The sequence below is a fragment of the Carassius gibelio genome, chromosome A5 (genome assembly GCF_023724105.1).
Source record: "Carassius gibelio isolate Cgi1373 ecotype wild population from Czech Republic chromosome A5, carGib1.2-hapl.c, whole genome shotgun sequence".
NCBI lineage: Eukaryota > Metazoa > Chordata > Actinopteri > Cypriniformes > Cyprinidae > Carassius > Carassius gibelio.
The window spans coordinates 11,551,366-11,577,379 of record NC_068375.1 but is presented as its reverse complement, the minus strand read 5'-3'; the positions used below and the strand labels follow the sequence as shown (position 1 = coordinate 11,577,379).

Sequence of the window (26,014 nt, the reverse complement as noted above, 5' to 3'; positions counted from 1 at the left end):
AATTACATTGATTATATTATTAGCATTAAACACTTATGACATTCAGTTTGCGTATATGTGAATAATGAAAGCTGTAAACTCGCGACTGCAGGTGTTTGTTTGCGCGAAAACGCTCTGCATGCTGTAGTTTACTGGTTAAAAAAGGTTTCCAATCTTGTTACTGTAGTTTTGGGGAGTATTTGGTAACGTTAGATACTACAGGGAAAATATTTCCCCTCTTTGATACCGATTGATATTCAACAACCATACACTCTGCTCAACCTCTAACCGGAGTGTTACACACATGCTGTTAATTCATTGGAACGTACCTGTTTAATATTTGAACAGGTTTTATTTATTTATTTTATTATTATTATTATTATTTTTTTTAATTATTATTTTTGTCAACATAAGATAAAATCGGAATATCGCTGAACGAATGATTGGCATTTTCAGATTATACCAATAGTCACGTGATAATTCTAATAGAGCCATAAACCTGTTTACAGTCGTTGGCCATAACATGCACACTAAATTACGATTGCAAGGCTGTAGTTTTCTCCGGTCTCGTCTTTTCGCCTACACCTGTTTTCTCCTCAACGTTTAACTGATATTTTTGTCTTCCACGTTTAACCATTTACAAATGGTTACAAATTCATTCAAATGAATGAATAAATAAATACACACACATATTTGCATATCACAATAAAATATAGACACAATAGAAATTTGACTACTTTTATTATTATTTAATACAATTCAGAGTTTGTTCATTAATAAACCACTTTATCCAAAGGCTTGTTAATTTAATTAAATTTTTATTTTTCACAATAATATTTACTTGTTTTGAAAAAATATTTAATAACATTATGTAAATGGATTTGCCCTAAAAATTGGGAGGCCTTATGTTTATTATATTAGTAAAATTACACTTAATATATTATTGAAAAGAGCCTAACCATGTGAAGATACTACAAAAGCAATTTGTAATTTGACTACTTTTTATTATTATTTTTAAAATAAAATTCAGAGTTTGTTCATTAACAAACCACTTTATCCAAAAGCTTGTTTATTTAATTAAATTTTTATTTTTCACAATAATATTTACTTGTTTTGAAAAAATATTTAATAACATTATGTAAATAGTTTTTGCCCTAAAAATTGGGAGGCCTTATGTTTATTATATTAGTAAAATTACACTTAATATGTTATTGAATAGAGCCTAACCATGCGAAGATACTACAAAAGCAAATAAACAAATAAATAAAAATAAAAATGTTGTTTATAAATTGGCAGATATACAAAATTGTGTATCATCTTAAAGTTAGCATGAACTCAACCCAGTTTACTTTATGAATACATGTACATGTACCTAGTCTTATTGTGAATGATGCATTGGTACATATCATAATATTTCAGCAATGTGTAATAACTTACTCTACATCTAGCAAGACCTTCCTTTCCAATTGCTCTCACAAAGTCTTTCTTTCTTTCTTTCTTTTTATTATTATTATTATTATTATTATTATTATTATTATTTGTAATCAATGTTCTCCAAAGACCTTTCACCAATAATTACTCTGTAGTCTCACCCTAAACTGTGAATTAATTCCATTTTAAGTTATTTCTCATAAAGCAAATGTGCAGTGTTGTACATCTCAATGATTGCAGACAGGGAGTTTCTAACATGTAGCTGTAATTCATTCAACTGTCATTTGTAGGTGTTCATTTACAGGTACTCGGCATATGTACTTTGAACTTTCCATCTGGTTTCAGTTTCGTTCAGCTGTGGTATGTTGTGTTTGATTGGCACATGGTGTAAAAACAAAATCACCTCATGCTTGTTTTATACAATAGGTTCTTAAAACCAAAGTGAAATTCTGTGACCTTTGTTTGCCTATTCTAACCTGAAAAGTAGGTTAGTCATTGTCAAACCCTTCCTGACTGGTTTGTCCAGCATAGTTAATAGTTCTGACCCTTTTCACTGGGTGTGACGTCTAAGTGGCTTGCTCGAGGATTAGATGGCTTTGTCACACCAATCAGATACCTGAGATGCTTGTTGCTCTCAGAGCCATGTCATCACCTGTTTACTTCCAGCCAGCTCAAGAAAGACAAGACTTCTGAGGAAAAAGAGCAACTTCTCTTTCCCTGCTGCTGTTTGTTTACATACAGGGATTCCAACTACTGCATATTTACTGCCTGATCTGCATGCACTATTAAATGTCAGCATTTAAGTGTGTATGGATTCATTTAAAGTGTCTGGATACATTTAAAGGGGTCATATTATGTGATTTCATGTTTTCCTTTGTTTTTGGAGTGTTAAAATCTGTTTGTGCATACAGACGATCTGTAAAGTCACAGAGATTAAAGTCTTAAACCCAAAGAGGTATTCTTTATTAAAGTAAACGCTAAGCCACGCCTTCCTAAAATACCTCGTTTAACCACGCCCCACATGTCTACGTCACTGTTTGGGAAGATTTGCACAACGCTGCCCAAATTTATACATAAAGACTATAGTATTGTTGCGGCTGCTGCCATCGTGGAGACACTGTATGTTTCATTGGGAAAGCCAAACTACTTTTTTTGGCCCTCCAAAAGAGGACACAACTAGAAATCAGTGGTTAAGCTTTATTTACAACACTGTTCCAGAACAGTACAACCCAAATGTTCGAGTGTGTGCAGCACATTTTACAGAGGAAAGCTTCTTGAACCTGGCAAGGAGCATAACATTTCCATCATAAGCTCGAGAAATTCACTAGATAGCTGGCCAATCAGATCACACTGCACTTTTCAGAGCGATGAGCTTTGTAACACACACACACACACACACACACACAGTGGGTATATAAAGGAATCACCCCAGTTTAAAATAATCACATTTTGTTGCTTTGCATCCAGTTTTTGTTTTATCCAGCTGCATTTACTCCGTGAAACTTAAAACATCTAAGAGAAAGATACACCAACATGTCAGAAAAAAAATGAAAATAGGGTAGATTAGTTTTATTTATAAAGTACTATTAAAACAATAGAGCATTGACCAAATTGCTGTATAATAATGAAATTATTACTCTTATATGAAAAAAAAACAACATCAAAACAGATAAAACACCACCAAAACGGCACAAACAGACTCAATGCCTCAACACACTGCAGTCTCAAAAGCCAAACATAGAAGGTGAGTCTTCAGAGATCTTTTAAAAATGTAAGAGTAGGAGCGACTCAAATGTAAGACGGAAGACTGTTCCATCTCTTCGTAGCTGCCACTTGACCCCCGCCCCCCCCCCCCCCCCAAAAAAAAAATGACAACAAAAAGAACAGAATCACTGAGTTGGAAAATGATTCCTCCTTTGTGTCAGTATTTTGTTGGAACACCGTTTGCTTTAATTACAGTCTGTTAGAACGTGTCTACTAACTTTGCACATCTAGGCTTTGCAATATTTGCCCACTGTTCTTTGCAGAACTGCTCAAGTTCAGTTAAATTTGATGGTGAGCGTTTGTGTACTGCAGTCTTCAAGTCATTCCACAGATTTCCAGTGGGCTTTATGTCTGGGCTTGCAGGGTCGCTGCTGGCCAGATGGGTGCCCTAAAGCAGAATTGTATTGTTGTGTCCCCTTCGTCAAATATTATGGAAGTGTAAAAAAAAAAAAGGACCCACCATATGGGCAAAATATAAAAGTCAATGAATTAAATAATTGTAATTGAATTATATTATTTACAAATTACAAGTTTAGTTATACACAGTTAACTATGGCTATGATTTTAATAATACAGTTTTCTGATTGATTTTAGCAAGCACTCATCTCAAGAAATCATTCAAAAGAAAATGTATTTTACTACAGTAAAGCCAGGGTAAATTTTTGTAAGGGTTGTGATGTCATGTTTTTGTTGAAGTAATTACAAAGGCTGAAGTATTTCTATTGCAAAAATGTGGCCACAAATTAAATATTTGAATTTGCCTAAATGTTTGGTCAATATTAAACAAGGATTTGATCGTCCTGTAAGTGTAACAGCCGCCATTTCCAGGCCTTTGGCTCCCTTTGTAGCCATTCGTAATGTACATACTGTTTGTTTTGTACTACATTATGCATTTTAACATGGTTTCATTATTTTAACATTGACATGTATTGTTATTACATCATTGTTTTTATATAATTCATTTTTTAATTGATGTTGGCTTAGGTCTGTTTTATAACCACAAAAAAATCGAATACTTTGTAAATTTGAAGTAACAAAACCATGGTTAATTTGTGGTAAACAAGAACTATGATTTTTTTTTGGGGGGGGGGGGGGGGGGGTTATTCGTAGTAAAACCATTTTGGTAAGAGAACGTGGAATATCAGAAAGAATATTAGATGCGTTGTTGGTGGTTAAATTATACAGACATTAAAAAATGACATCGGGATTATGAAAATGATGCACGGGCTTTTTTTTTTTTCTCAGTTGATGATGTCTTTTCATAGGTAGATATCCATCAATTATGATAATTTGCATTCAGCCGCAAACATGAGGTGCGAGCGATCGTGGATGCAGGAATATGGCATGTCACCGTAAAAAGGTTTTTTTTTTTTTTTATGATGAGATGTGTGTGTGTGTGTGTGTGTGTGTGTGTGTGTGTGTGTGTGTGTGTGTGTGTTCATTTTATTATTAATATAGAACAGAAGGTATTTGTTCTTTATCAACTGGGCTGGTTCCCCCTGGGAGATGGTGCCCTACACAAACTGTGTACTCTGCACATAGAGAGTGGTGATACTGAGGCCATGCAAGGACATTCACCTTTTTCTCCTTCAACCACTTTGTGGTCAGCTTTGCTGTTTGCTTTGGGTCATTATCATGTTGGAAGGTAAACCTTCATTTCATTGACATCTTTCTGGCAGAGGGCAGCATATTTCCCTTAATTTGATGGTATGTGCCTCATTTGCCTTTCCTTCTATCAGTCCCTGCTGCAGAGAAACACCCCCATAACAGAATATTACCGCCTCCATGCTTCACTGTAGGGATGCTTCAGTGTTGCTGAAGGCCTCTTGGTTGCCTTTCTGACCAGTTTCCTTCGCCTCTTTCATCCAGTTTGGAGCGACATCCTATTCTAGGGAGGGTCTGTGTTGTACCAAAATACCTTCCAAATAGAGTAAATAACTTCTGATCAATAGACTTCACTATGCTTCTAGACATTGGTAAAGCCTTTGAATTTTATAAAAAAATTTGTATACATCTCCTGACTTGTACCTGTCCTCAACTTTATACTGGAGATCTTCTGACAGTGCCTTCCATAGTTGTTTGTTTGCTCCAGTTGCAATACCAATGACTGAAATGGTCAAGGAAAGATCTTTTCATGCTGAGCTAACCAAAATGACCACAGCTGATCACAGTTGAAAGACAAATGGCTTTGTGTGCCATTGATGTGATTGGATAGTTTTTCCTTTTTCTGTTTAAAGAAAAAAAATCTCCGTCCACATGAAAATGCAAGAGCATGCTATGAAGCACAGTCTAGAGCTTGCTAAGCCAGCAGTAAAAAGTTTACAGTTGGTGAAGTGTATGCTCCAAAATATTTGGTTTCACTGTCTACACGATAACACTGCAACCAGAGTCTCTGAAAATCTTCTCTCTGGCAGGAGTTTTCAATAAATGTTCTGTTTCAGTGACCTGGTGCTGCACTTTCTTGTGAACGAATGGCCAAACTGCAAAGAAAAGAAGCTGCGCTTTTGAATATACCCACATGTGGACAGGGCCTCAGTGAATCTGTTTTTTTATTTTTTATTTTTTCTGACAGTTTGGTGTTATATTATACATGCATCCAATATGTGTATAAACCATGGTGCCATCACCGATATTGTTAATTTAGAAAAATATTTCATTTTCCCATTATCTGTTTTCCCAAGCATGTAGTACATACTGTATATTTAAATGTAACATAATTTTTCAAAAACATGTATCAAACTGTATTTCATTTAAAAGTTTTTTTTTTAAATGACGTGTAACATAATCTGAACATTTGATTTTATGTAGAACACACCGAAGTGTTTGTATCCTCCTTTTTCATTTACATGCATCGCAGTACACAAAGAAACACATTTGAAAAATTGCTATCAAATGACACCTACAGCATGAAAAATTAATTATTCAATGTTCGTCAAGGAATATCACAAAAAGAAAAATAGATATATTTTATCATTTCAGTATCATATTTAACATTTAATATTCTGTAATGTCAATAGTATTGTATAACTGTGGTTGAAGCATGGGGGTATGGCAAGGCTTTCTTGTGGACGTACAGTATTTCAACCCAAACCTGACCGCTTTCACTCATCAACCCCATTTTAAGTCTCTTAAATAGCCTCTTTCTTTTTTACCCTTCCCTCATGAATACTGCCCCAGAAAAGAAACCGATGTGAATGCAGAGACAATACTGCGACACTCCTGAACGTGTCTTTGCTTAGGTGTGACTTTAGAGACTACATAAGGACAGACAGCTTTCTGCAACTATAGTTGTGGTATAGTGGTTAGGTTTTAGGTTTTAGCCAGGTGGCTTTCAATGTTAAAAAAAACTTTCCCTTTTCCGATTTGATGTGCAGTTTTTCGTTTGTTGTCACTACTGAGGCACTTTCTGTGCTATTTGTTTGGGCATGCCAACCAGCCTGACACGGCAACATTGACTCAACCAATTCCCTTCAGTCCTGCTAATGATGCAGTAACCTTTAAATAATGAACTTATGATGAAAGAGATGGTACATCACCTATGCTTTGTTCAGACAGGCATCTTGTCTGTAATAGAACGTATAGTGTCTATAGAGCTTTTTTTTATGTAGGTAAAGGCAGTACAAAAATGTTACCATGATGTATGAATTCGGTAAAATTTATATTTAATTATTTTTTTAGTGTTGGGGAAAAGTAATGCAATAAAAAAAAAAGAAGTGTCTGCATAGTAGACTTTTTATTAAGTAAAATATTTAAGTTTGACTAGTTTAATAAAAAAAAAGCACTAGAATGTGTACAAAGCCTCAGCAAATCTGGCTGTTCTGTACTAATGCATTTGTGCATGTTTGCACTCAATCATCAAGATGATATTACATTAGCAAGCCTAAAAGAATTATACTAATGGATCTGTGATTATTGTTATAATCTCAGTCTCAAAATTTGATACCTTTTTAATCTTTTCTGGTTATATTTTTGACCGGTGAATCATTCATGATGTCATTAGTGTGCATTGTTCTCAGTGATGAGCACTATTGTGTGTGCTGTTTGTTTATTTATTTTATTTTTTAAATCAGAATGAAATGGAGTGTTGGTAGTGTGAATGGCATACTTGTTAAGAGGATTTGCCCTTAATCTGTTTAGGTTCTTCCTGTGTCATCTCATCTCTGTCATTCTTCTCTTTTTGCTGTTGATTTATTGGTTTTGCTTGCTCCAATGTTGAGACCAATATACTGTAGCATTGGTTTCTGGTGAAACCTACGGAGCCCCACACATGACATGCAAGAAAAAATAAATAAATTGTGTGCATGATTTACTAATTTGTTCCCTCAATGTACTACAACAATTACTATTGCGTTCCCTTGATTTACTTGTGTGAATGTTTTAGTACATTGAGGGAACGAATTAGTAAATAGTGCACACGATTTAGCCTAATATTTTTCCTGCATGTCATGTGCGGATGACTGTGGGCACCACTGTGGGCATCTTCTGTTGGGTGTAAGGAAAGAAATCATCAGTCATTAACTTATTATTTCTTATAATAATAATAATTAAACCTTATTCGATTACTAAAACAGTGTTGAATTTGAAGCTGGAGATCATGTAATAGCAGTAAAGCTGACAGTGTGGTTTGGTTTGTGCTATAAGAAAATAGCTTACTGTTATGCCAGCATAGGTTTTATTTAAGTGCTGACCTGTTAATACCGGTGTGGATAATTGGTTGTGGTAACAACAAACCAGTTTGTAATGCATCTAATGTAAACTATGCCAGTGTCTGTTCTTCATAAATTGTATCTGTATTCAATCTTGTGATTGCACTGTTTGAGGTGGATTCTGATAATAATATGGATCATCATAGACAAAAGCTAAGCCTCTGAATAATCAGGGAAAGTTAAAGGCTTGGCAAATTTTTAAGGGAAGTGTTTTCTGATTATTGAACACTCACTCATAGGCACTGCAGTGCATACACTGAAACCGGAAAAAAACTAAATTGCTCTCATTATACTGCTTTGTGCTCTTTGACATCCATTATGTGGATAGTACAATGTTTAATATAGTAGTTGATTTTTGTTGGAATTTTCATATTTATACCAAAGTATGCTATTGAGATTAATGAGAATGCAAATGATAACTTTCTGTAGTTACTTTATGGACCTCAATGATTCAAAAAGGCCTGGTTAATTAAAAATGCATTTTTTTTTTTATATATAAATGTATATGTATGTATGTGTTTGATTTAAAATTTGTATTCTAATAAATGTGCAAATTAATTACACAGCAGAAAGATTGTGATTATTGTCATTATTGTGTTAAATGAGAAAAGCACTGAAAATATATTACCAAAAATAGGTTTAGAAAGGATTGTTTTGGTTCCATATAGTTTTTTTTTTAGACCATAATCATTTTAATTTTATATATTTATTTATTTATTTAATGAAATTATATTCTAAATATGAAATTAAAACTGGCAGTAGGTGGTGGCAAAACTTAATGGAGTAGTCATTTGGTCATTCATTCAAATTTCAACAAATAAATGAAAATGTCTGAAATGGGTCACTGAATCATTGGCTCCCTTGATTCATTCAAAAACGTGAACTCATTCAGTAATAAAATAAAACATTGTGTGTTGCTCAGATGGGCACAACAGTTCTGCTGTGGCTTTTTTGGAACTATTTTTATTGGCAATAGTTAAAAAAAAAAAATCTTTAACGAATTTAATACTATAAGAGGACTTACAGGTTCATAAAGGGTGTGTAAAAAGTGCTTATAATTTTAGGACTTTCCCCCCCATAATTAATAACACCAAATTAAGGTTATTTTACGTTGTTATTTATTTTTTGATTATGTGTAAGTCCTTGTTATATAGGTTCACCATATATGTACTTTTCATGTACTTTTTTTTTTTAATTATTATTTTTTTACTACTACTATGGCTGTTCATGTCGAGTACGACGAACTGCTTCTCATTTTGAGCATCTCTCCTCCAGAAATGACTTGTAGGCCTCCTGACAACTCCCTGCGGCCATTGTCAATCACTGTGCGCCAGTTGGGTCTGTCATTTGCAAGTGCCACCCAGTTGTCCAAGTTGATGGAAAAGTCCTGAAGATCCCTTTTAATGACGTCTTTAAAACGTAGGTGGAGGCGACCATGTTTGTGGGGGGCATTTGCCAGCTCGCCGTATAGCAAGATTTTTGGGAGGCGGGTGTCTTTCATTCGACAAATATGCCCAGTCCAGCGGAGGTGGCGTTCACAAAGAATGGTGTACAGGTCACTGGAACCAGTTCTCTCAAATATCACAGAGTTTGGCACATGGTCCTTCCCACTTACACCCAGTATGGAGCGTAGACAGCGAAAATGGAAGGCATTGAGGCGATGTTCGTGCCTCCTGTATGTTGTCTTACTTGCATATAGGTCTCACTTGCATATAGTAAGATGCTTAGTACACATGCATGGTATACATGGACTTTGAGGAGCAATGAGAGGTACTTGTTGTGCCAGACACGCTTGCTCAATTTTTCAAACATTGACGATGCCCTCCCAATGCGCATTTCAAGCTCTGTGCCAAGGTTATTGTAGTTTGATACTGTGGAACCCAGGTAGGTGAATTTGTCTACAACATATAGACATGTGTTATTAGTGTATACTGTAGGGTTCAGGGTTGCAGGTTGGGCAAGAATAACTGTCTTTTTAAGACTAATCTGCAAACCAAACTCTAGACATGCAGCGGCAAAAGTTGAACAGAGTAGTTGTAGATCTGCCTCTGAGTGGGCAACAAAGGCAGTATCTTCAGCATACAGCAGCTCACATACCAGAACATGGCGTACTTTGGTCTTCGCCTGCAGTCTGGCCAAATTAAACCGTTTTCCTGAGCTGTGGGTGTGTAGAAGGATACCGGAGTCATCAGTAAAGGCACGGCGTAGTAGGGCAGAGAAGAAAATTCCAAAGAGGGTAGGAGCAAGGACACATCCCTGCTTTACCCCACACCTTATCTGGAACTCTTCAGAGCGAGTGCCTTCAGACTGTACAGTTGCCTTCATGCCCTCATGAAACTCAGTGACCACCTTCAGTAGCTTTGGAGGGCAACCAAGTCTTTGTAGGATAAGGAAAAGTCCAGATCGACTAACCTAGTCAAAGGCCTTGGTCAAATCTACAAACACCAAGAACAGATGTTTATGCAGTTCAATAAACTTTTCCTACGGTCAGCAAGGATTTGTAGACGTGGTAGAATAGTACAAGCAAATATCTTGCCAGCAAGACGGAGCAGAGATATTCCTCTGAAGTTGTTACAGTCTGCACGGTCCCCCTTGTTCTTATAGATGGTGATGATTTTGGCATCTCTAAGGACATCTGGGAGATATCCACTATTCCAGCACATCACAACCAGATGATGTAGGACCGAGGCAAGTACATCACCACCTGCCTTATAAGCCTCAGGGGGAAGGCCGTCAGCTCCAGGAGACTTATTATTTTCAGTGCTTTAATTGCAAATTTGACTTCCTCAATGGTGATATCTGCATCCAGGTCAGACATATGGGGAAGTTCAGGAACAGCAGCAGTTATTGCCAGTGTGTTGGCTGTGACAAGCTGAGCATAGATAAGGCTGTAGTGCTCTGCCCATCTCTCCAATTGAGATTCCAAATCAGTCAGAAGTTCACCTGATAGGGGAACAGAGTGGAGAGGATTTTTTAGGGACTGGGCCCAAGGCTTCTTTCAGACCTTCAAAGACTCCTCTGATGTTTCCAATGGATGCACTTGACTCAATACGGTCACACAGTGTGCTCCAGTAAGTCTGCATGGCTATGCGAGTAACCCGTTGGACATTGCGGCATGCCTGCTTCAACGCTGCTTTATTTGAGCAAGTGTTCTGCTGCAGATAGGACAGTCTGGCTGAACGCTTTGAATCCATTGCTGGTAGGAGCAGGCTGGCATGGGATTTGAACCAGTCAGGTTGGGATCTGGATCGCTTTCCAAAGATGGAGAATGCAGCCTTTGTGGTAACAGAGTGGAAGTACTACCAGGCAGCCGTGATGTCTGCATGAGGAGGTGAGGAGTCAAAGCTGGAAGCAAGTAGTTCCTGGAACGCATGCTGCAACGCAGAAGCATGGGTTGCAGAATCATCCAGACGAGGAGTAGGCTTGGGCCTGGCGTAAGGAACTTGCTTGGGACCATCCTTAGTTTGCAACGTAGAAGTGCGTGATTAGTGTCACAATATGCTGAATGCAGTGATCTGCAGTGTGATACTTCCTTCAAATGCTCACGCTTCACCAAAACATGGTCAAGTTGGTGCCAGCGCTTAGAACGTGGATGATGCCAGGTGACCTAGGAGGAGCTTGAGCCCTGAAAGAATGAGGAGGGGACATATCCATGGTTTCCCAGAATAGCACCCACTCGGGCATTAAAGTCACCAAGGATCATCAAATGTTAGTTTGAGGGGGTCTTCTGAACAATGGCGCTTACTTGATTGTAGAATGTTTCCTTTACATCTAGATCAGAAGTCAGTGTAGGGGCATAAGTGGCTATGATTGTAACTGGGCCGCAGTTTGTGTGCAGGCACAGTAAGGAGAGACGTGAGGAAATGGGCACAGGTTTTTCCACTGAGGACAGTAGTTTGGATTGCAAAGCCAACACCGTGCATTGGTCTGTCACCGTCTGGGTATCCGTTCCAGAATAAAGTATAGTCTTTTTCCCCGGACCGATCCAAGCCAGGTTTCACTCAGGGCAGTGATGGAGATGTTAAGTCGGAGTAATTCTGCGTCAATAAGAGCTGATTTACGTGGTGAGATGCAGTCCATGTTAGAACTAATGGCAAGAGAACGCACATTCCAGCATGCGATGGAAGTGTATACTACAGTTGCAGGATGACGACCAGGCATCGCGAACACGCGAACCTTGCAGAGCAGCGACTGCTACAGATTCCAACGGAACACAGGTGTGTGACGGTTGGTGTAGTTATGAGTTGCCCCGCAGTGACCAACTGATTAGGTCTATTGCCCCGTGACCATTGGCGAGATGCTCTTCTGCTCACCGAGCGGCTGAGACAGACCGACTCAGGTGCTGTGATAGCAAACGCACTCTGATACTCAGCATACCAGCCCCTGCTGCCGGGCTAGCAAGGTGGGCTGGGTTTTGTCTAGTCTCTCGCCTTTGACCTGTCTGGCTTGCTTGAAGCTACCAGGGGTTTAAGGCCCCTGCCAGCTTAGCTCTCAGGGTCATTGGGACTCACAAGCTGTTCCGCCATGACAAGGCACCAGTCCATGGTTTTTAGGCAAGGATATATACTTCACACATCCTCTAAAAAAAAAAAATCATGATGTCTTCCAGGCATCTATGGCTTACTATTTTTGGAGTATATTATGATTTGGGATGAACTAATCTTATCTTGATTTTAGACAGATATACTGCACACAGAGCAAACAAGCATAGTGACAAAACTTGATCCTATTATCTATCCCCATTGAAACCGCAAAGCTGTCTACCCTGCAAGTGTGATCTTGTTTTACCACATTGTGCAACGGCTTTGGATTTATAATGGGACTGAACCAGTTTTATCCTGCTGCCTGCTTTCAGTACATTTACACGCTGTGCTCAGATTCTTAAATCTCAAATAGTGTGTGAAAATAATGACTGCATTTTAAATATTTTTCTGTTTCTGTTTGCACTAACGGCATTTTCTTTTTAATCTAATGACGCAGTTTCTTATTTTTGTGTTTTCTAAAGGAATATTCCAAGTTCAGTGCAAGTTAGGTTTGTACAGTAAAACAGCATTTGTGAATTAATGTTGACTGCCACAACAATTTCAATCGGTCCTTTGTGTTCTTAAAATAAAAAACAAAAAAACAATAGGTTTGACAAACCTAAAAATAGGTTAAACAAAACATTTCTGAGGCTTTAAAAGCAGAAATGTAATGCATGTCATCTTATTAAAGCAATTAACTTAAATCTTCTGTTAAATCTTGTGTATTATTTGACTCGGAAAGTTGAAATTTTATTTATTTATTTTTAACTTATGCCATTTTGCTGCAATGGCAACAAAGTTGTAAACTTGAATTTAACTTTACACAGAAAAGTTTGTTAGATTTTTCCCACCCACACTACATTCATGTTCAGTATTTTAGCATTAATGGACCGATCCCAGAATGTTCTTTTAAAGTTACATTGTAACCGTGAAGTCAGCTTGGTGTGGTTTGGCTAGCAGACACACTGCCATCTGGCATACGTCTCTGGGCTTTTGGGAGGTTCTTCATGAATGAACATGTCCAAATAAAGACAACGAGCAATTTCCTTTTCCTCCACATATAAAAAATAAACAAGCTCGTGTACTTGATCATGCTTCTAAAAAACACACATCTGTTTATGTCCAAAGGGAGATTTTGTCAACACAGGAAACATGGCTTTGCTACTGCGATTTTGCAGGACTATTGACACCAGTAAACCTTCAGCAGTAAGGAGAAGTGCAGTGTGAAGGGGGACTTGCCTCTTGCAGGCTCTTTTAGGGATCTTCTGTGACACTGGGACGTTCTGGTGAAGCTGACCCCAGCAGCACAGCACAGTAATGTGAGCTGTTTAACCTCCAGAGGAACATGATTTAGTTGGAAATGGAGCAGGGGAAATGTTAAGGTTAGGCAGATGTTCAGTGATGACGTTAGCTTTTACACTGATGTTTTTCATCATTGGGAGTGTAAATATATATTTATTTTTTTAGGGTGGAATATATCCTTTCTTGTAGCTATCTCTTAATAATAAGCTGTTATTATTGAACAAATTACATGTCACATTTAAACTTTATTTATTGCCTCTTTGTCTTTTAATAGTTGTGAGGATAATTGGATGTTCCCTTAAAAAACCTGGATGATAGCCTGATGAAAAATAGATTCTTATTCAAATTAAAACGGCATTGTCTATAGTTTGATGTCATAGAAACCAAATATAATTTGTTCTTGCGCATTATATTACGTGACTTTCAAAAACTTGGAACAGAGCACAAACGGACTACTTCTGGTGATATTTATAGTCTAGAGGAAAAGATCAAACATACTCCTTTACAATGAGATGAAGGCAGGTTAATAAGGACAGAATCTTAATTTTTAGGTGAACACTTCCTTTAATAATGAGCTAAATTGCATTTAGAAAATGGGGGGATCAGCAAGTGATGCAAGAAAACTCGCATTGCTTCTACAGAAAAACATGAGTTTATGAATTTCTAAGCTAAAGCGCCAAAAAGTTATTCAAATGATTTCTATTGTGAAGTACAAATCATCTGCTCACATGATTGTTTCTGTGCGTCTTAATAGCTTGACATTGTGTGAGCAGCCTCCTCGATTCCTCTGCTGATTCTCAGGATATTAGGCTGTTGTTTCAGACACACAGTAACTAAACCAGACTGAAAGTCTATGGACCATTCAGAGCTGTAGTTTTGCTTTGTGCCCATGGTCTATAAGGTTGAAGGTCTGTATTATTGACTTGTATTTCCATGCATGCCTGTTTACATATGGACTGCAAATTAGATTTTGTCCAAGTAGGGGAAGTTCATGGCTGCAGTGTAAATCATGGAGTCAAGGTTTGGCTGGTTAGTGTGGCCTTGTTATGATTTGTTGGTAGATGCATTAACTACACTATCTGGATACTTAAAAACATCTTTCCACATTGAAGGTCCTTCATTAGTGTCCATATATTCTGATAAAATGTTTTTTTTTTTTTTTTCACAAGCAAACATTTCTGGAGTCTCCTGCATAGTATTCATTACTATTCAAACATTTGGGGTCATACGTTAAATACAATAATGTAAAAATACATTATTATTATTATTTTAATTCACTTATGTTCAACAAAGCTGCATTTATTTGATTAAAAAATATTATAATAAAACAGAAATACCCCTAGTTGAAATGGCAACTTAAATGTAAAAAACAAATCAAAACTAAAACCTAGCATTGTATTTAGCTTTAAATATTTATTTGTTTATTTGTTTACCTGGTACTAGAACAATGCTTCAGCATATGCAGTTGATTTTTACTGTCTTCTAAAGACATGTTATAGCTGTGTGAGGATCAGACCAAAATGTGTATTCGCTGATCATCTTCAGCTTTAGCTCACATAATGACGCATGCCTCCTCATGAGAAAAATAATACACAGTACACATTTAAAAAAGATGACCCCATTAAAAAAGGTGAAAAAAAAAAAAAAATCATTACTCTTTTGAGGATAAAAATAATTTTGTGTGGTACACCTTCATGCAAAGCATAACCAAAAAAGACCTTGCCAGTTCCACATGTTTCAGGTTTCAGTGCTGTTGTGGCCGGTGGCGACGTGGTTTACACGTCTAGTGTTAAAATATTAGCCTCTGCTATTTTGGGCTGCAGTGGGTTTCTCAGCTTCTCCTATCATATGAGGTTGACCTTTGCATATGATTTAGGTCTTCGTGTTGATTTATTTCTGACAGTGACATATGAGACTCCATTGGTCAGATGCTCAGACAACTTGTAGTAATGGAAAATGTGTTGCTAATGACATTAGCAACACCGGTTGGGAGAGGCTGGAGTTCAGAAGATCAGTTTTCATGGTCGTGTAATGTAAAAGTGAAGTAATCTGATCCACAAAGATGACCAGTAGGTCCTATGACATCAGCATGTAAACAAACACTGCTGTTTGTAAGTTGGTAGTAAGGGTAAATGACCTAGATCTCTTGTGTGTATTTAGACAGAGGCCGTTCTCTTTGATATCTCAACAACAAAGAAACTGAAGCCCGTCAAAAGCGTCATCACTAAATGAAATTACTCCGTTCAGGCAGGAATCCACTACATCTCCTATTGTTTTAATTCCACCTGTGTGTGTTCTTATGAGTGCTGAAGCTGTGAGTTTTGGTGAAATTAAAATAAATATATAATAATATATAAATGTACAAAATAAAAAGGTAACACCATGCACGGTGGCTTAAAACCTTGTACTCAAGGACTGAATTTGTTGACTGACCATGAAAAATCATGGAACTGTCAGTGGCACATGAGATGAACCACTAATAAAAAAGGCAGTCCAATTTCACCCATTCCCTGGAGTGAGTCTTTTACTCTTGACTTTTCCCCCCGCTTCCTGTTGTCAAATTCTCAACATAATTGCTAAACTTAGGAGCAGGGGTCGAGCTTCCAGTGAGCTCCTAGCACACATAAGGAAGTAACGTCCCCTAAATTCATGTATTACCCAGTGGAGCAATCTGGAGAGGTTCACTGATTATTCAGCGAAGGTTCACCACCTCCATTAAATCATGTTTGTTGTCACAACACTCTGACTAACCATTATGTAGTATGCAAGACTAGAGTTGTTGCATTGAAAATATTGTGCTGAAATGTGTCTTGAAGATGTACTCTTTTAATGAATATTGGAAGAACACGTTTTATTTGTCTGTTTGCTTGTTTTAATTTTATAATATAATGTAATTTATATAAGTTGAATTTATTTACCTTTTTTTCTAATTTATTTTTGTTACAATAAATTTACAACAATTTGTGGAATCAGTTTTTTTTTATGTGCACTGTTTAGTGCCAGAAAAGTGCATGTATAAATAATCCAATTGAGATGCAGTCTAACGATGTGTTTACATTGGTGTGGACTGAAGCATTTTCAGTTCAACAAAGCGTGCATCCTTCCAACTGTTATCAGTAATGGTGCATTATGATTCTCAAGAATGAATTTTACGTAACTGTAAAATACTGTGTACTCTAACAGAATTCATGAATGCCTGGCAAAGCATCAGTTCTCTTTAGTGGTGAAATCGACGTTAATTATTCCCACTGTTGCTGAGTGTTTTTAAAATGCTAAACTAACTGTGAAATGTGAAATGTACCACTGTTATAAAAAGTGGCCTTACGTGATTATGCAACTGAGTGCAGTTTCACTTTGACCCTGCCTGAGGGAGAGAGACTGAATGAGGAAAAACAAATATATATATTATAGATGAGTGCTTTGTTTTTGGTTATCAGTATGTATAGAACATATTCAGATAAAATGGTTTGATCAAGTATCTCCTTTGATATGATCCTCATTCATTTTCAGGCAACACAACAACATCGCTGTCCAGCATTACTGACTGATTAATGATGGTCAATGGGAGAAGTGTCATAATTTAAAGTGTTACTAATCTGGTCACAGTTTAGCTCTGCACAGGTCCTTTAGTTAGGAACACATTTCCATCTGAAAACTGATTGCAGTCATGAGTGGGACAACAAGCATTTCTGTTAACAGAGAAAGGGACGTCATTCTCTAAAACTCCTCAGATGACAACTACCTCCCTCTTTTCTTGGTTAAGAGTGATGGTGAATTGTCTCCCCAGGAGCATTTTAAAAGCTGTTTTACAGCCTGCTGTCCTTCTTTCAATTTCTCCGTATTTTAAGTGTGTTCTTATAATTTTTTTTTTTTTTTTTAGGTAATGAAATCATGAAACGATTTGCATATAAAATGGTAATGTGCTGCTGATTCACTTATGACATCACATATCATGGAGAAATATCATGGTACTTCATATTTCTCTCTCTCTCTCTCTCTCTCTCTCTCTCTCTCTCTCTATATATATATATATATATATATATATATATATTATGCCAAAATAACTCAGATATTTTTAGTATAACAATGGTACATGTTTAAAATACCATAGTTATTCATTTATTCATGTTTTGACTTTCACTTTTGATTAATTTATTTTGTCCATTCTGATTCAAGTGGTCATTTTTGAAACTCTTACTGACCCCAAACTTGTAAATATGCTAACCAGTACTGATGGTATTACCATCAGAAACGTCACTGTATCATGTATTCAGGCTATAAGTATTTCTAGTGAAAGACATTTTTCTTTTGTCTGCTATAGGCACTTATGTGGTCTGAGGCTCTTGTTTTCTCAGCACAATGCAGAGTTAAATCTGACATCTTCATCTCGTGTGACTTCATCATGTGTGGTACAGTTATTTTCCACACTGATGGATTTAGACAGAGAAGTGACTGGATCCACAGTCTGGTTCTCTTCTGTATGCTTCTGTATGTAGTGTGTGACTCACTGTTGTGGGTCATTTCCATAGTGTCATGTAGTGTGAACACCACAAAGACTTCAAGACCGACAGAAAGTAATGTTGTCTGAACAGCAGAGAGATCTGCCGATGTTTAAAGTCATGTAGTCTGAAATGTCTCAAGACACCAAAACAAAACAGCAGATGGGTTGAATAAAAATGCCAGTTCACTTTCTGACAGCAGGTGGCACTTATGGAACAGTAGTAACATAGAGTTTCCTTGGTTACCGCTGTAAACAAAGCAGATGCACTCACAAACACTACTTTAAAGGGGTCATATGACATTGCTAAAAAGAACTTTATGTTGTGTATTTGGTGTAATGCAATATGTTCATGTTGTTAAGGGTTCAAAAAACATTATTTTCCACATAATGCACATTATTGTTGCTCCTCTAAGCCTCACCTTTCTGAAATGTGTAGATTTTTATAAAGCTTATTGTTCTGACAAGTGATGTGTACGCTGATTGGCCAGTTATACAGTGCATTGTGATTGGCTTAACGCCTCAAATGTGTGACAGAAATGTTACGCCCTTACATACTGTGACGCCGTCTCCTAGCACGACGAGATAAAACCAAAAAAAAAACCATTATATATGAGCCATTTGTAGCATCAAGTGGGGACATAATTAATGATTATAATGACATGTACTGTGTTTTTACGCGTTGCATTGCATATCGCACCACGTAAACAAAACCATGTCTGCATTTGTGATTGGAGAAATGACAAACAACAAGCGCTACTCTACACTGCTCAAAACTCGTGTTTGAATCATCAGTGGCAAATTCTTTAAATATAAAAAATTTAGTTACACGCTGTGAATCACAAGCTCCAGATTACGCAAAGTTGGAACTGCCCCACTTTATAGAAACAACCTTTGAGCACAGATCCATTGTAGGCTACTCTGCAGGTTCAGGAAACAGTCCTCCATAAAATGCATCGCACACTGCTGGCTTGAGTGAGCAGCCGGCAGATTCGACGAAAGAGCTTGCAGCAACCACATGTGATGACCCCGGCTGGACTCTGCCTCGTCCACGGTGAAAGCCGATTTGACAGTCCACAGCGCAAACTTGATGTATTTCCTCAATGACCAGCGCGGATCCACTCTAGGCACGATGAAGCGTATATCGTCCTCTTTTGGAAGGCCAAGCAAAATAGTTTCTCTTTCACAATGAAACTCGCATCATCTCCACAACATGGTGGCAGCGGCAACAACAATACTACAGCGAGTATAAAAGTTACTCCTTTTTGCATGAACATTTGTACGGTGTTACGCAAATCTTCCCACACAGTGACGTAGACGTGGGGCATTTTTAAATGTGGCTTTTTAGGAGGGCGTGGACAAGTCTTAACTTTTTATAAAGAATATCTGTAATCGCATCATATGACCCCTTCAATATGCATTCAATGGAAGTAAGAGGAAAAGAAAATGCCATCAAAACATTTCGGAAGACCGTTAGTTCCTCTCAGAGATACATCTCTTTTAGAGAGACTGACTGTATTCATTGTCTGACTGCATGGACTGAACCGTGACGTACGTACAGTGAAGATTTGGGATGAATAAATGTATCGTTACATCCCTAATAATTATCTTTTATTTATTTATTTTAGAATTCAGTTTGGAGTTAGTTGCATGGAAATTAAACCGTTCACCATATATTAGTTTTAATATTTCATCAAGCGTTTTTTGTCATTTCGGTAGATGTTTCGCCTGCAACTCAAAGCAGTTTAAGAGTCAACAAAATCACACAGCAATTCACCCAAACCAAGAACTTAACTCCATACAGTGTTACTGTCCTTCATAGTCAGCCAGACTGCAAGGAAAGATGATTTATGTGAATTTTTTATTTTTTTACTTATGCACACAGTTAATCCTCTTAGAATTTCAGGACTGAATTCTCTCCTTGAATTATGCTTTAATTATATAAACTTTCATATCTGTTTGTTTGAAATTCTATTATAAACAAAAGTGTAAATCGCAGGTTATCTTTTTCAAGTTCGTGAAGAAGGCAGGGTCAGAGAGAGAGAGAGAGAGAGAGAGAGAGCGATGTTTTAAAGCTTTAGACTTCACAAAGTCTCAATTTAATTTATATTGGCTGCGATCTGATCTACAATCAAGGAACCGAGACCTAATAAAATGTACTATGAAGTTGTAACTCTTGCTTTACCTCTGTCCAACAGAATTGAATTGTACTATAACTGTGAGTCATTGTTTAAACTGTCTGTACAGCCAAAATGCATGATGGGTATTTTACATTGTTTGTTTTTTATTATAGCTGGACAGTTGAGTTACAGTATGTAAAGAAACTTTGACAAGTGAGCAATTATGTAGTCCTGTTTAGTTATCTTATTTTGTGTCCAGCAGGCCTGGGTTAAAAATTACCGCCTCAAGAAAACAAACAGCAAGTATAACAATATGAGCTCCTGTTCTACAGGCACAGTTTTTGTTTGCTGAAGGTGTAGGTTTGCTTTAATTATGAAGTCATGCAGTAGACTTACTTACTGTTTATATTACATGACTATTTCTTGCTGGTTTACATAGATTCTTTGTGGTTGAGCGAAACATTCTACGCATAAAAATTATATATTTAGGATGTGCAAAATAGCTTTTTTTATTTTTTTAATCAGATATTTATTTATTTATATAGCCAGCAAATTTGGATTTAGCTCAACTCAAAGACATTGACATAATGGGAACAAAATATGAGTCATAATTCACTGAGACAATGGACACATTTTGTACTTTGAATTTGTTTAGGCTACGTGAGTTTGTAAGAACAAGTCAGAATTCTTTCTCAGCAAAGCAGGATTATTGTCAAATATGATTTTATATGTATGTGTGGTTGCTAGTTATGTATGTACGTAGATTTGGTTTTATAATGGTGTCATTTGGTATTAAAAAAAATAATTTTCAAGAAGAGTTTAAATCAGTTTTTTTTCCTAATCAAATGTTGATTATTCATAAAGAACCAATTATAAAGCTTTGTAAAAATATATTTTGTATTTTGTTTACTTTTTTAATCATACTTTTAATGAGGCTGTTTTGTAATACCAGGGCTGTCATTTAACCTTGACGTTTGACCTTATAGCCCTTAATTTTGTTTTTGCATTTTTCTGCTGTTTTGTATGTATTTTAGACTGTTCAAGCTCATAAATTGTATTTTCATGCATTTTTCAGTTTTTCAATAAATGAATAATTTATTGTTTTAAAGTTTGACTGCTTTTATACTAATTACAGAATAAGGATAGAATATCTTAGAATATTTACTGTAGGGGTGTGACGGTTAGTATATAACCGTGAGACCGGCGGTTATAGTTGAACACTGTCATTAGAACTCTATAACCGCCAAAACCGTGTCATTAAAATATTTTTTACAAACATTTTTTATCAAAAATTATTTTCATTTTTTAGATAGGATCATAAGATGCGCAATATATTGGAAGACATGGTTTTTACCACTTAATGAAGTTTTGTAAATCGTCAGACATGATATTTACCACTTCATAAAATTTTGCTTTGTAGAAAACCTTTCTTAAAAACGAATTTCGTTTTGTACAAATTTTATCTTAATTTTAATAAATGTTTCATCAACCAATTGCATGTATTTTAATAAATAAAAAGCAAATATAGCAGACAATGATAACCGTGACATGGAAGCACCAGCGCGTCGCGTTCACTTGCACTGCACTGTGAACTAGAGCACATCTCATCGTAAATTAAACTCAGTGTAGGCCTATGCTTCATACATTTGCATTAAATATCTTTGCTGCATCCTTTCTAGAACAGACAATGGCTTTTTTTGCGGCTCGCATCAGCAAAGCATTGCATCGCAAAACAATCAGTGGATGGCGGGCGGGTGCGCCTTTGAAATTTGCTCAAAAAACGTTGGTGCGGATGATGAGTTTTGTGACAGATCTCCTTAATAAACGGAGGTCTGAAATCTCTGCCCCTTTACCGATCAGAGTGGCGCTGATACGGAGTTAACCCGCTATCTCCAAGAACAACCAATTAACTCTACGGTAGATCCACTACACCCCCCCCCCCCCCCCCCCGGCGGTTATGTTATGAACCGTCACTTTTGACTCGCGTCATAACCGTCGTCACCAATTCTGAAACCGGCACACCCCTAATTTACTGTACACTTCGGGTCAATGACACGATGCTTATTCAATATAGCTGGCAAAGTTTTTGCCTTAGGGTGAACATTGTATTATTTATTTTTTTACGCAAACCTTTCATTCTGTGCATGATTATATTACATCTTGGCCCATTTTAGCTGAGGAGCACACATTTTTGTGGTCTAGTATGTAAAAGGGGTGGTGTAATGGACAGGCCAGGATATTATAATTAAGTTTGTCTCAAAATTTGACTTTTGAAACTATATGATAACCTTGAGGCCATCATTCTGCAAATAATTTCAAAGGGTGTATAGAGCAAAAAGTTGTGTGCAACCACAAACCACGAGTGTGACTTTTTGGCCATTTTGTGTAAAATTAAAAGCTGTTCAAAACAAACTACCTGGTAAAACCATAAAGCACACTAGTGTGATAAATACTGCATTTTTTTCTCATATTTAATATTGACCAAATTCAGAATAGTTTTTATAAACATGACACAAAGTTAATATTTAGCAGGTTATGATACGATAGAAATATTAGTTGCAAGCCTGACTCTTTTTTTTTTTTTTTTTTTTTTTTTGTCTGTGAGGCACATTTCCTCCTGTTCCAGTTCACCTTGACTTGTCTTCCTGAGGACTTTGGCAAATGTACAGTATTTGGGTCAGAATGTTGCGCTTTGAGAGTGGAGGTGCTCAGAAATGATACCTTCATCTTACCGCTCAATATGTGATTCATTCAAGAGCGCAAAACTATTGCCTTAGTCTTTTTCTTTTCAGTTTCTTTAAGTTGTAAATTAACTTTTTGATCTATAATTATGAGGACTTCCTGAAATTATTTAGTTTGTGTAAATTTGACTTGTCTTTTTTTTTCTACCTATCATTAGGGCTGGGCGTTATATCAAGTTTGCATTATATATCGATTATATTGTTTACAAATGATATGGAATGCGGATAAACCATTTATATCGATTGTAGTTTGATTCGAGTGCATTTGAAAAATAGCAGAGGACATAGTGCATAATCCAGTTTGTCCTAAACATGAGACATGCTTTATATTAAAGGCTTTAAAGTAACCCAGTGCTTTTAAAAGCATGTTTTTTTTTGTTTTTAGATTGAAATGTTACAGAGATAGAATGTAATGTTATTTTTTTGCACATAATATATAGCATACACGGTTACATTCACTGTATTTGTTTTAATTTAATAATAAACATTTTTTCATTGGACAACATTGCCAAGATGTAAAAAAATAAATGAATATAAATTGAAAATATATATTTCCTTAATGTTTTAAAAGTCTTTATAAAATAAAATAAAGTCGACGCAACATTCCCATGCTTTCTTTGGTATTGTACAACACTTTGAAGAGAATGCTGTGCAAGTAGTTAAATGAGCTGCCTATTATCTGCAAACCAGTGACATTTTTGCTATCATTTACATCAGATCATTTATGTCCTCTGGTCCAAACTGACAGTTTTTAGTCAGAATTAGTTTCATGAAGCTACACTTGGTCCAGTCTTTGTTTGAGATGAAACATGTGACGTAACCATTCTGCACCGCTGGACTTCCACTTCCTATCATGGGTCCCGAATCACTATTGCCAATACACTTTAGACTTTTGAAAAGACCCGATGACTCAGCTGTGTAAGGTTATTGTCTCAGAGTTGTCTGTATTTTTATTTTTTTTGGCCAAGTGCCATTACATATTTAGTACCCGTATGGAAATTTGAAATGCTATGATACATCCAGCTTACTGGTCCAGTTGGTGGCGAACTCATTCCTTAAGGTCTTATGGCAGTGTTCCCCTTAAGATCTTCTCACATGGGTTTGGCTTTCACATGTGTGGATCATTGCAGCTCTTTTAAGCTACTCTACAGAAAATCGTGTAGTATCATAAATCATTTCCCTCAAAGCAGAGGGAGTTCCCTTCCAGTTAGAGAACACGCTGGGCCTCCATTTGTTTATATTCATGGGGAGGAACCTCTTCCTCTACTCTTCCATTGTTCTGCAGCGAGATGCTACGTAGCTCCACAAACCTCTCAGCTCTTTTTGACCATGGAAAGAAAGGACAGTGACAGTATGTCATACGGTGTGGTGTAGTCTTTGTGGTGGCAAAAATCCAAATTTTTACTTTATTTGAATCCTAAACTTCACTGTGTATAAGTGGTTCTTTATAGATATAGCCTTCAAAATCATGCACATATATATAAAAAAAGAAATAGTCAAATTGCTTGAATTTACTCTGCAGTGTATCTGATAAATGAATGTACACTACAAGTGGTGCGGATCGCTCTTTTGATTATTATGGAAGCAATCTAATTTTGTCTCAATATACACCTCTTTTATGTGACACAGGCCACACCCCTCCTCCCCCTAAGACAAATCTGAATAAGTTAAAAGGCAATAATAATAACATAGTACAGTACGTGCCACACATATAGCCATGCATGCTTTTTAAAGTTTATAATGATGATATTTAAGGTTCAATATTTTAGTCACATTTGGTTGGGAATATATATATATATTATTTAATTTAATTTCTATTTAAGTGGAGCTGCACAATTTGGCCACAATAAATTTTGTGATGTGTATATCAATATGACTTTGGGAAGATTATTAGTCCATATTATGTTGGCAAATGCACATTATAAGAAACTGAAACCCAGAGCAGATGCAGAGATGAGTTTGTGTGGAGCAGCATTTACTGTTAACCGAACCCGATCATGAGCTGATCATGTGTAAATGAACAAAATGAATTGGATATTCAAATTGTAGACCATTGCAATCTCGATTAATCATGCTACCCTACCTGCTTTGGTAATAAACAGTTTGTTGTCTTGGATTTCTCCAATGATGTTTCCACTAATGTGTTTATCATTTGAGCTGGAAAAAGCCCTCAGATGTGTTTGCTTGTCTGGAAAGATTCTATCTGTACGAGAAAGGGACTTGTTTTGTTCGTAGAATGCTGGAGGGGGTGAAAGGGTAACCTCAAATGAACTAAAAGTGAAGGAAGTCTTTGGTTATATAAATTGTTTATTTCTCACATGGCATAAAAAAAAGATGTTAATGCTTATGAAAAGATAAATTATCTTTAATAACAGTTCATATTGACTGAATTTTCAATCTCAACATGAATTGGCATTCACTGGTTTGTATCTTTTAATGGGGTTAAAAAATTAATAGTGATGTCAGCCAAAAAAGGCAAGGCATTTTAGAGCTGGAGTAAGTTATTTCATTATTAATGTAGTAATGCATTGTCAATATTGTCAGTAATGGATCTGCAGCCATGTGTTAAATATTTTTGTAAACCCTGAAGTAGTGCTATTCCTAAAGTGATCTTTCCCTGTAATGGTTCCCAGATTGAACTCCATGTTGATCTCATCTCTCTTCCAGCCGGATAACATCCTCTACCCCCCCTCCATGCCCCTCCGCAAGTTCAGCAACCCAGAGGTTTCTCACGGCTCCAGTTTAGCGTTGAAATTTAAGAGACAGCTCAGTGATGACGGCAGACAGCTCCGGAGAGGAAGCCTAGGGGGCGCTCTTACAGGTAACACCCTGACCTTTGTGTACAGTCAGATGAAAAGAGGGTCATATTGCACAACACATTATTTTTACAATCCATGTTTCTTTTTCCTTGATGTATAGCCCATGCTGTAAGTTGTGAAATGTTATTCAT

General features: G+C 36.7%; 1 protein-coding gene across 3 annotated transcripts in view; it reads left to right on the top strand.

The window, feature by feature from the left end:
- mast4 (microtubule associated serine/threonine kinase family member 4) overlaps window positions 1-26,014 on the top strand; it is a 101,480-nt gene that overhangs the window by 489 nt on the left and 74,977 nt on the right. For all 3 annotated transcript variants that reach the window (XM_052591725.1, XM_052591727.1, XM_052591726.1), the window contains exon 2: window positions 25,732-25,885. In XM_052591725.1, the coding sequence (XP_052447685.1) occupies window positions 25,732-25,885 (154 nt within the window). The remainder of the gene's footprint in view (window positions 1-25,731; window positions 25,886-26,014) is intronic.